General features: G+C 40.5%; 1 protein-coding gene across 11 annotated transcripts in view; it reads right to left on the bottom strand.

Moving 5' to 3' along the window:
- Window positions 1-12,941, bottom strand: part of PEAK1 (pseudopodium enriched atypical kinase 1) — a 237,936-nt gene that overhangs the window by 36,014 nt on the left and 188,981 nt on the right. For all 11 annotated transcript variants that reach the window (XM_073303488.2, XM_073303487.2, XM_073303494.2 and 8 more), the window contains one exon: window positions 5,179-5,927. In XM_073303488.2, coding sequence (XP_073159589.2) covers window positions 5,179-5,927 — 749 coding nt within the window. The remainder of the gene's footprint in view (window positions 1-5,178; window positions 5,928-12,941) is intronic.

Raw genomic sequence — 12,941 nt, 5'->3', positions numbered from 1 at the left:
TGGGCTAGGGGCAGTTCTGCCCTTTATACCTGTATGCAGTGGCACACAACAGGAAGGGAAGCTTGACCCGTCCAACAGGTACCACTGAGGAAAAAAATTTGAGGGTCACGTGCTGGGTGCACCAACCCCAAGAATTGAATGCACACATGCAGTCATTCAAAGAAGGAATTGATTGATCCAGTATGGCAAATCCTATGTTTCTAGTGCTCATAAAGAATGAGTCAAAGGATGCAGAGTAGTGGTCAACAACCTCTGTATACTGTGATAGAAAATTATGGGGAGAGGAAAGGCAAAGAAGGGAGATATGGATATTAAGCTCTAATTATATGTGTCCACCTTCCTTTCACTGGTGCCCATGTCAATACATAAACTCTACAGTTGGGGTCCTTGAAATCCAGTCTATAACTGTACATTAGTTTAACAAAGCTAGATTCCTTGATCTCTCCATTTCCATTGTCTATCCTTTTCCCTCAAGGAAGCAAGAATTTCATGTTATAAGACTCTAAAAAATGCTCTGCATTAGCTTTTATTTTTTCATTATGGGTCCAGTCAGCCTAGGATACTGTTAGCGGACTTCCACTTTAGCAGCAGGGAATCTCATTTTTACTATGTCCTATGCATTTTACAAGGCCTTGGTGAACCTTAAACGAGATGGATATGTGGGGAATGAATTGCAGAATGATGAAAATGAGAAACACTGAGGATCACACAAACACTGTACCATCTGTGCTACTTTGTTGTATTACACAAAAGCACTACTGCAAATGAAATACAGTGTCAAATGAAAGCTTGCTAATCCCACATTAATACCTTGTACTTGGCACAACCTGCTTTCTAAGAGTCCAGTTTGATCACTGACCTTGTTTCACTGATCTGGCTTTGGGAGTAATGCTTTGCTCTTTTGCTGGTATGCCAAGACATAAAAATTCAACGTTACTGTGACTGCACTTATAATGGATTAAGTGTTTAATGTATAAAACTGTGGCTCAATCCAAACTATAGGGTATTGTGACGATCTGCAGTAAGACTTTTGCCAGAAAGGTCATTCAATTTAGAGTCTGAGTTACCAAAAAAATATTCTCATGCCCTCATCAGGTGCATATGCCCAAATGGAATATACATTTTTTTCAGTGGAAGGCAGCCAGCCAGCATTTTACTTATGTTTTGTTATGTTTTATGCTTTGGGAATGAATCTTAGCAAGAACTTTAAGGTCATACAGCTTTCCAGGGAAGCTCCCACCATCCTGCAGCAAGGACTCAAGATATAACAAAGCCATAAATTATGGTACTTGCATTTCCATACACTCCCAGCCTGTTTACCCCATGATAGTCCCCAGGCTACTCCACCTTACCTCTAACGCAACATCTGATTGCAGCCAAAATATTAAACGCACACTTCAGGCCAGGACCTCCTTAATGGTTCCTGCTGCCTGATTGTTCAAGATGGCTTCTGAACTATGATCTCAGGTATGCATAATAGTGTTCAATAATTTTTTATGCTGCTTCAGTCTTGATAATGTTCGATATTGAATTTTAAAAGTGGAAGTAGTTTCCACTCCAGTTTGCTCCACTGCATCACTGAAACACTAATTACCCATGTTCACAGTCCAAACCTGACAAGATTCTCAATAATCACTTATTTCTGCTAATGCTTTTTTACTTAGGTCCCTGCTATACTGCTGCTTTATTCAGTATGTTCAAGGATAACACCCAATACTGGGATGAGACAAACTGCACTTGTCCAATATACTTTACAAAAAGCTAGTCTTCACTGCTCACTTGCATTTCACTACAAATCTGGAACTGCTGATAAGGATACTGTTCCACTGCTACGGAGGAACACACACAGACACATTGACCCAGCTCTACCAATTATTTAGAACATGGATTAGTTCTTGTTTGTGAAGAGAAAATACCTAAGGAATTTTATAAAAGGTTTGTAAAGAGATCCTTGTTTTTGCTTGTTTGAAATGTAATTCTGAGCTGACTGGAGCCATTGTTTTGGTTTGTATCGTTTCAGTCAAAGCAACTTGCACATAGTTTGGTGTACCTTTTTGCAAAGGACATTTGTTAGTGGGAGACTATTTATTTATTTATTCATTTATTCAGCAGGCAAGCATGTCCTGACACATGCCATGGCTAAAATTGCACACCTTTACAAACAGTTTTATTCCTGCAATATTTAGGCAAAACAGATGAGTTGGGGACAGGATGGTTTTCCATCACACCTATTAAATTGTCATTATCTATTAAAATTAATAAAACATAAAAAAATGTTCTGGTATACTCATCTGCACAGAAGGTGCATTCTACTGGGATGTTTCTGAAGACTCAATTCAGCAGTAGTCAATTGGTAAAAGTCTAATTCTTAATACTACTGGAACATAGTTTTTGCTTTTTAATATAATTAGAAACTATATATCTTTTGAAGATTCAGAAACAATGTATAATTTTTGTACTTATGGATAACAACACTTAACATTACATATAGTTTTGAAAAGTTCATTATATTGTTTTCTATAAAGTAGTAACAAAAGGACAAAAAATATTCCATTTTTAGAAACTCTTTCAGATCTAATATAAAGTCATAGAACCTAGTAAGAGTTTGTCAAGCCCTGGACCAGATTCTTAGGTGATGCAGTTTGGCATAGCTCTATTGAAGTTAATGGAGCTGAACATATTTATGCGAGCTGAAGATACGGCCCCATGTGTATAATTCTTAAGAGACCTTCAAGATAGATCTTGTATGATTCTTCTGCTACTATAAGTTATCTAACAATAATAGGCAGTCCATATTATGGGTTCACTGTAGGATTTGATCTCAATATCTGTATTTTTTCATGGTTTAAAATGCCATAAGTATAGACCATTTACACTGTAGATGGATGATTACAAAATTTAGTTAGAATTAAAAAATCTGTAGGAGAGTAAAATCCTGCTATTTTTGCCAGCGCTCTTAATTTACAACAGTTCAATGGATTTTGTTTGTTTGTTTGTTTTTTACATTATATGTTTTTGAAAAATCTTGATCCTGGACTGAGATCTTGTATATCAAGGCTCAGCATGGAGCCAAATGTTATGGTAGAGTTATAAACCCCTTAAAGGTGAGTTTATAATAAAACCCTTGACTATATTTTAGAGAATGACATTGCAATAAAAAAAATCCATCAAGGAAACACAAATAAAGTGAGCCAGTCTTGGTTGAAAGCATAATATTTGAAGATATGAAAGGGAGAAAATGGAAAGACAACAGCAATTCCTTTGAGCTAGCACTACTTTGCTTACAAAGAATCAGTGAGCATTTGTAGTCAAAGTATCTTCCTACATTACATTCACTGCCAGGGAAGTTTTTTTCAAGCCTAACATTTCCTCTCACCATGATAGCACAACAATCCATAGTGACCTGTGGTTAAATGGCATGTTATGGATCCTTCACTCTAGAGTCCTTCATACCTATTAGATTACAGTAAATGCCTACAAGTTTGTGAACTGATTTTCAAGATAACAGTGTTTCAGGTAATAAAGAAAAAAAATAGCATACATTTGGCTATACTCTCTCCTTTCAAAATACATTTAAAAAACAAACTCAAAAGCTCTACTGCATGTTTGGAAAGGCTTTAAGTCACTTTCATCAATGAAACATTTTTATTCAGTGTTTAATGTAACACTTCCATCTCTAGATCTGCTGGCCTGTCATAGTGCATGAAACAGCAAACCACCTGCCACTTCTTCTTGGCAGATTATTTCTGCATCATTACAAGCAAAAAAAATCAATGGAAGACCATTGATTTTGCAACCGGACAAGATTGCCAGACAAATAATACATCATAAAGTTATTCATGTCCTGGTTCTCAGTTGTTTTGAGTCAGCAGACAGTTCACTTCATCATCTTATAATGGCATCCATATTACAACTGTGATCTTTGCAACAATAAAGGACCTGGATGGCTGAACAAATATAAACCCAATAGAATGTGGCAACACTTCAATGCAATATGTAACCTTGAAAAACCTCCTGAAGAGATGCCTTTTCAAATTCAGAACCTATTTTATATCAAGTTAGCATTGATGTTCTTGCTTTCTAGCTTCTCATTCTGTTTTAATAAATAACGGTGGTTGTGAGTAATAATTACATTTTGCCCTTCTGTAGTACCATCACTATGAGAAGCTCAACTTGCTTTATAAACATTAATGAATTTAGGCTCACAATACCCATGTGAGGTAAGAAAAATCATAATTTTCATTTTAAAGTTGGGGAAATAGAGTTACAGAGATTCAGTTGCTCAAGGTCACATAGGAAGTCTATGGCAGAGCAATGAATAGAACATAGGTTTCCTGGCTTCCAGTCATCCTTCATATTACAGCACATCCTATCAGATGAACATTATCGTCTCATTAGCAGTGGAGGTGTGGGCACCCAAAGGGAGGGTGAGTAAATCTCCTATATGAATCACAAACATGATAAAATAACACAAACCCTTTATTAGGTAAGATAACTGTTCATTTGCATATGAAATAAGTACCTGGATGTTTTTCTGACCAGGATAGTGGAATGGAGTATTCAATAAAAAGAGCTAATTCTTTTTTCACTGAAATACAGCACTAGCCAATCAATGTTCCTCAGTTCCATTCATTTTTCATGTAGCACGCAAGGCCATACCGATGGCAAGATAGGGCTTCAGAATGGCTGGTGAGAATTTAAGGGTTTGTAAGGGAATGGAAAGGTATGCTAATTAAGAATGTATATAAATAAAATCCATAGACAGCCATATGTATAAACCTTTGAAATCACTCCTAATTAAAAATGAGAATTTGGTAACTCTGCATGCAAATGAACTTAAAGGTTCTACTACTGAAGGCTTCCAAGAGCCCGCCTGCACACAGCTGTTTATATCATTCTTATGTCATAACATAATAGCTATGCTAAACAGCTAGTAAGAGAGTTGGTGGCTTTTAAAAAATTGCCCCAAATGTACAACAAACAGGGGATCCAGCTAAAGGTTAATTATGCCATTGACAACAGTGGCACTTTAAAGAAAGAGGGGCCAGTAGCTGTAGATCATTACTGTACATGGATTAGCTATTGCAAACAGCACAATTAGGTATACTGTAATACACAGGGTTTTATTATTAATATTACTGATGTCTGGGACAACCATTTTTGAAACCTCCTTCTTACCTTGACTGCATAATTGTTGAGGGGATCTTTTGCATAAGAAGCTGGGTAGTAAACTGCATCACCTGCTTCACAGCATGGCCTGTCACTGGTTAGCCTGAAGTCTGACCAGCTGTCCACTCCAAATCGCAGCTGGTCTTTCTGTCCTGCCATGAAAAGATCTTCGCACTGGTTTGCCAACTTCTTCAGTGAATCAGTATGAAGGCTTCTAATTTTGCCTACCACCTCCTCTCGGTTCTCAATTCCTCGATAAAGTGCTTGCCTCTGTGGCTTCTGTATATTCTTGCTCTGCTTAGTCTGAGAGATGTATCTTCCAGACAGAGACTCCATGCTGTTGGAACACCTATCCTTAATACTGGGAGTGGTTAAGCTAGAAATGCTGTTGGCTGTTGAGTTGGTTGCTTTTCCTTTTCTTAAAGGCCTGTCCAAGGAATCTCCTGACTCATTGTCCAATGCCTTGAGTTCTGAGCTGATTGAAGAGCAGGCACTGCTTGCTTCCCAGTTGGTATCAATGTCATATGTAGGGTTGGCCACAACACAGAGATTGTTCTCCAGGGTCTGTTTCTGAAGTTCTTTGGGGATCGGCTCTGTGTTGGCTCTCAAAATGGTTTTCTTTGGCAGTGGAGGTGGTGTTGGCTGTAAGCTGTTAGTTGCCTCTTGGTCTGCTATTCCTCCAAAGGCAATGGCATCATCCAAAGCTCCCTTTGGCTGCCGGGGCTGCTTTGGAGGTATCATGGCTGCCCTGGACTGACCTGTGTAATAAAAAACAAACAAACCCAAAAGCTTTAGAACACTTTGGATTTACTGTGACTGCATATTCACACTTCACAAAAAAGTGTAAGTGGGCAACTGAGAAAATAGCTGGATGATTGATGTAGATGACCACAATCTCCTCAAATCCAAGTCTGACAAAAAATGAAGGTGTGAGGCTGGTGCTTGGAGGGATAAAACTAACATAACGAAACCAGCACCAGATGTATACTATCACATAAAGAATACCTTGACTTGTTTAACTGGGCCTGTGCATAAAACAGGTTTCAGTGCTAGCATCTTACATTTCATGAGCTTACTTAAAACATGAAAGAGAATGCAAATCAGAAGTATGGACTGTCAAGCCTAGCATTCTAGACGAATTCCAATCTGAGTAATTACATTCTGTCTCCCTTAATTCCCCCTGCAGGCAGCTGATTACAGTATTCTTCCTCACTTCCTGTTCTAAACTGCTATGTACTTTGAGTGGGTGCTTCTGTATTTCACCCCAGAGATGTCTACATTTTACTGGTGGATGGAGTGATCCCTCTTTGTATATACGCATGGTAATTTGTAAAACACTTTGGGATCTGAGAGGGGTTACATACATTCAAAATATTATAAAACATAAACCAGGACACCTGCAAGAAAAATAGCACACTGTAGATATCTAAGCAATGATATCAGAGATAATCAAGTTTGTCTCTGCAAATTCATTAGTAACTTCATAACAAACAGAAGAGTAAGAGCCTAAGTCTGCTACCATTTAATTGACAAGATTTCCCCCACTAATTTCAGTAAAAGCAGGACTGGGTTCTGGGACTGCAGAAATATACAAGCTTACTTCCCTTCCCCCCACCCCCCCCGCAGCCCCCAATATCAGAGATTAATAGAAATAGTAATGATCTCTGACACCCCTTTCCCTTGCTCATTTTTCAGTGGCTGCTGTATTGGGACTATTACATGCATAGACATCCTGATCTAGAACCAGTCAAGAGATTCCAATCTGCAGTTTTGGATACACAAAAAACCTGAATTTCCACTGACAGCCTGTGCTTCCTGAGAGGATAAAACTTCCTGTAATGTGTTTTGGTTGGATTTTAGAGAAGGCAATTATGAATCCTTCAAAAATTGGGGGTTGGGGTGGGAAGAAAAACAGGATGAGTGACAGATGTGCTGCTCTGTGAGGCAACCGCTCCTTGTATAAAAATAAAATGATGCATTTTTTTAGTTTCTAATAAATCAACTGCTATTTTGAGAGGAGTTATTTTGTAAATTTTCTACCATATCTGTGAGGATCATTGACCATAATTATAAGGTAGGAAGGCAATTTCTACAAATGCAATGGAGCAAGCATGGAATGAACTCTATCTAGTTCAGCAAGAGATACTGAAACTATTTGATTATTGGATAAGAGTGGGGTGCCCCACTGAAGGTCTCTAAATTAGAAATGGGCCTGGACTGGAACCCTCAATCCAAACATCCCAGAACTTTGGGTAGGTTATAATTCAGATCTGAACCTACATAATACAAATGCATTATGGAACCTTTTGCAAGGGAATATTTTCCTCCCTCAGATTTTAAAATACATAATCACAGCTGTTATGAAAGTAATAGAATCCATGATTAACTCCCACTCTGCAGGACAACATGCACTATCAATTGGAATATTGGGCCACACTGCTAATAAGATATTTTAATTAAGAAGATTGAGGAGTTTTGTATTCCTTGGGACTGTGAAAGGCAATGGAAGTTCAGAAAGAGTAAAACACTGTATCTGGAGTTCTTTTTGATCATTTCCTCATGTTAATACTGAGAGAGGCACTGAGTTGTGAGTAGGAAGAAACTGTAGGATTTATGTCCACAGAAGGTAGGGTAGCTCTGTTTGGCATGATCTTCAGGAAAGGTCACATGTGGCTGCTCTCTCAGGCTATCTCCTTTTAGCTCTCACAAAATAAAAATGTCCAAAGACAGGAGGCAGTGGAGGATCCAGGTAATAGCCTAACAGTACAGGAAGTAGATGAGAAGGTTAGTCTTGGCAAGGACTGCAAAAAGAAGAGACACAGTTCACAGCCAGCATCATAAAAATATTTGGATGGACCCCCAAAGCACAAATTCAAATGAGCTCCCCTTATACAACCTGGAAGTGCCTTCCTTTCCACTTCTTACCCCTTTTTTCTCAACCACCCAAATGGCCATCTTAACTTACATCAGCATCTCTTTATATTCCCCCTTACAAAATCTGTGGCTATGCACCTCTTCTTAAGTCTCCCTCAAATGCCTGTTGACTTTGTCCCCTCTGTCTACACCCTGCCTCCAAGTTCACCTGTCCATTTCCTGATTCCTATGCTCTTCCACAGTATAGCTCCTTACTTACTACATCAGCTGGTGGTTGGTGAAAAAGACCATTGCTGCTTGTCTGCTACCACTTCAGCATGCAGTCTCCTAATGTATGTTGCTTTCATGGCTGGCCAAGCCAGAGGCTACAGCAGAAACTTGGGGAGTAACGGGAAGACATATTAGAATGAGATGCACATGCAAGCCGCAGCAGGAGCTCCTGCAGTGAGGGTAAGCTATATGACTGCTCATCCTGCTGCTCTACTCCCTGTTTGCGGTTTCTCCTCCATCCGCCACAGACTAATCAGATGGGAAGGAGGTTGGCCCTTGGAACCTGACTCTTCTCGCTGTAATAGTTATGGCTCCTGCACAGCTACTTGGAATCATGGGCATCAAAGTACCATTGGGGTATTAGAATCATAGAATATCAGGGTTGGAAGGGACCTCAGGAGGTCATCTAATCCAACCCCCTGCTCAAAGCAGGACCAATCCCCAACTAAATCATCCCAGCCAGGGCTTTGTCAAGCCTGACCTTAAAAATATCTAAGGAAGGAGATTCCACCACCTCCCTAGGTAATGCATTCCAGTGTTTCACCACCCTCCTAGTGAAAAAGTTTTTCCTAATATCCAACCTAAACCTTCCCCACTGCAACTTGAGACCATTACTCCTTGTTCTGCCATCAGCTACCACTGAGAACAGTCTAGATCCATCCTCCTTGGAACCCCCTTTCAGGTAGTTGAAAGCAGCTATCAAATCCCCCCTCATTCTTCTCTTCTGCAGACTAAACAATCCCAGTTCCCTCAGCCACTCCTCATAAGTCATGTGATCCAGTCCACTAATCATTTTTGTTGCCCTCCACTGCCCATTTTCCAATTTTTCCACATCCTTCTTCTAGTGTGGGGCCGAAAACTGGATACAGTACTCCAGATGAGGCCTCACCAATGTTGAATAGAGGGGAATGATCACGTCCCTCAATCTGCTGGCAATGCCCCTATGTATACATCCCAAAATGCCATTGGCCTTCTTGGCAACAAGGGCACACTGTTGATTCATATCCAGCTTCTTGTCCACTGTAACCCCTAGGTCCTTTTCTGCAGAACTGCTGCCGAGCCATTCGGTCCCTAGTCTGTAGCGGTGCATGGGATTCTTCCGTCCTAAGTGCAGGACTCTGCACTTGTCCTTGTTGAACCTCATCAGATTTCTTTTGGCCCAATCCTCTAATTTGTCTAGGTCCCTCTGTATCCTATCCCTACCCTCCAGCATATCTACCTCTCCTCCCAGTTTAGTGTCATCTGCAAACTTGCTGAGGGTGCAATCCACACCATCCTCCAGATCATTTATGAAGATATTGAACAAAACCGGCCCGAGGACCGACCCTTGGGGCGCTCCACTTTGTACCGGATGCCAACTAGACATGGAGCCATTGATCACTACCCGTTGAGCCTGACAATCTAGCCAACTTTCTATCCACCTTATAGTCCATTCATCCAGCCCATACTTCTTTAACTTGCTGGCAAGAATACTGTGGGAGACCGTGTCAAAAGCTTTGCTAAGGTCAAGGAACAAATAATAATAATAATAATGGGATTTCTGCACCTTTCTTTGTCTTCCAGCACAGGACATTTGCAAGAAGGCTGATGACAGCCCACTCATCCATCTGGTGCAGAAGGGAGATGTCTGCTGGCAATGATGGAACCCATCAGAAAATTTGACATAAAAGTCCAAAAACAGTTACTGTACACATTTTTCAGACCCAATTTCAACCACTGCCTCGTATTCCCAGTCCATGGAAATGAATCTGTAAGATCTGTCATGCCAGAATATAGATTCTTCCCCACAAGGACAAGTTTTTCCTAGTGAAATTCATCCATCTGGATTAAGTGTTTGAAAAGCTTCATATCTCTGCTGTTTTTATGCTGAGCTCTTAACCCTGTTCATTCTTCTCGTGCCTCTAGGGCCAACCCTTCTAGTTCAGCTTTCCAAAGGCTTGCTGCAACATTGCATGCCCCACATTCTTATGTCATAGAGTCTCTCTGAGGAAGAAAAATGTTTGTCTTTTAAATCCTGCCCCTCTCTCTGTGTAAAGAAAAATAGTTCTTTTAAACAAAGGTTAGCGGCAGAACAAATGTTTCTCCTTCTTGCCTGTCACCTCTCCCCAGCTTTCTTAACATCCTTCACTTCACTGCCTCCTGCACAGGCTCTTCAATATTACAGAATACAGTCTGAACTTCACCCTTGGAGGCAGATGAAGAGGAGGAACAGGCTGCATATTAAATACCACTTAAAAAAGTCCTTAAAAGGCTTCCAAACTATGCAAGAGGAAAGAAGTTAACTCTGTAACAGCTTTCTCAACTGAATACAGATGACAGCTTTAAGGAATCGTGCAGTGCCATAACATCTTACATTTGAGACCCTTACAGTGCTTTTTGAACATTCATGCATTAACCCTCACAACATCCTTCTGAGGTCATCACTAGGAACATCACTAAGGAACATCATTAAGTTAGCTTTAAAATGTCTGTAATTTTTTCCTCTCCAAGCTACTGATTTATTCTTCATACCTGGATTTGAAATCTTCTCTTGAATTAGCTTTGAATCGTAGTAATGTAGGGCTGAAATGGACCTTGAGAGATCATCAAGTCCAGCCCCCTCCACTGAAGCAGGACCAAGTAGGCCACCCCTGACAGCTGTTTGTCCAACCTGTGCTTAAAAACCTTCAATGATGGTGATTTTACAACCTCCCTTGGAAGCCTGTTCCAAGGCTTAACTAATTTTATAGTTAGAAAGTTTTTCTTAATATCTAACCTAAATCTCCCTTGCTGCAGATTAAGCCCAGGCCTTCTTGTCCCATTTCACCTGTTTCTAAGGGGACACTATTGATGGGAGGCAGTGAAATCATGCTTCTGAGGGACATGCAACTAACACACCAGGCACTATAAACTCCAACTTCATTCTATTCTCTATTTCTAAATCTTCTCTTAGCAAATAACATGCACTAATTTTATTTATCTTAATACTGCTGCTACATGACACCTCTCTTTTCTGTTATTTCTGTTCAGCAGCATGCACTGCCAAGTAGTTTGAGATACTATATATAAAGTGCTATAAAAATAATTGGAGATTTGACTGTACTTCAGAGAATCCCTCCTTCAAACCTAACAAATTCCTGAAACTGGTCACATATTTGGCTCATTAGCTAATGCCTGGTAAAATGTCTGACGTAGCCTCAAATATCATTCTGTGCACAGACATATTTCTGAGAGTCCTGTTTGCCTGCAAGAAATAACCTTTATTAGTTCAGTACGCTAATAAGGACAAGCCCTTTAGGCCTTCCGCCCCACTCCATTGTCCCATTCTCATAATAATCTATACCTGATGCCCCTTTATTCTTTTAAGTCTTGTTCTAATTGTCTGTCATTACTATCTCTGGTCTAAAGAGAAAATGCTTTGTGGAAAGACATTGGAATTCAAAACTACACTGAAAGTGTTAATTTTATCCTAATTTTTGATATTCCAAGGGATGGATAGGCTATTGCTATTCTTATTAATGCTGTCATTTCTTATTTTTCATTGTAGTGACCACAACAGTATCATAGATCTCCCAGAGCAGTAATGAAGGCAGATGAGGAGATTACTCACCTGTGCAGTAACTGACGTTCTTCGAGATGAGTGTACTCCAGGTGTTGGTGTGTCCATGCGCCTTCGCTTGGAGATTTTGATAGCAGTACTCGTACCGGTCATGCATGCGCAGAGCCTGCCCCCAGCGTTGAGTGTGCTTTAATAGTACGTGCGCACGACTGGTCTCCTCAGTTCCTTCTCCACAACGGGGGCTACTCCAACTCCGAAGTAGAGGGGAGGAGGGTGGGTAGTGGAGCATCCCCAGGGACACTCACGTCAGTTACTGCACAGGTGAGTGACGACTTCTTCTTCTTCTTCTTGAGATGTCTCTCTGGGTGCTCCACGCCAGGTGACTTAAAAGCAGCATATCTCAAGGAGGTAGGGACTTTGGATCTGGTAGGAATGCGGTGGATAATACAGCTCTGCCCAATCGTGTATCAGTGAGAGGGCCTTGAGTAAGGGCATAATGCTTAACAAACGTGTGTTCAGAAGTCCAAATGGGCGCTTTACAGATGTCATCCCGAGGAACTTTGCATAGAAAAGCCACGGAGGTAGTTACAGATCTAGTGGAGTGAGTCCTGATGCAGGCTGGAGGAACTGCATCCTTTATTTCATAGCACAATCGGATACAAGCAGAACTGGAAAGTCTCTGTGTAGAAATAGGCATCCCTTTGGAACATTTGCAATGGAGACAAAGAGTCTGGAAGAGCTCCTAAAGGGTCTGGTTCTCTATCCAAATAGAAGGACAAAGCCCTGCATACATCCAATGTATGCCTTGTGGATTCAAAGGAGTTTGCATGTGGTTTAGGAAAGAAGGTTGGTAGGTGTATAGGTTCATTGATGTGGAATGACGAATGCACTTTTGGAAGAAATTTGGGGTGTAGTCAGAGGGTAACTTTGTTCTTCAAAAGTATGTTGTAGGGTGGGTCCGCCATGAGAGCTGCTATTTCTCCTGCGCATCTGGCGGAGGTGATTGCCGCTAAGAATGCTGTTTTCATTGAGAGGTGTAAGAGGGAGCAAGTGGCTAGGGGCTCAAATGGTTGTTAAGTTAAGCAGGTTA

Source organism: Lepidochelys kempii, chromosome 10 (assembly GCF_965140285.1).
Source record: "Lepidochelys kempii isolate rLepKem1 chromosome 10, rLepKem1.hap1, whole genome shotgun sequence".
Taxonomy (NCBI): Eukaryota; Metazoa; Chordata; order Testudines; family Cheloniidae; genus Lepidochelys; species Lepidochelys kempii.
The sequence above is the reverse complement of the archived record's forward strand: the minus strand, read 5'-3'. Positions and strand labels throughout refer to the sequence as shown.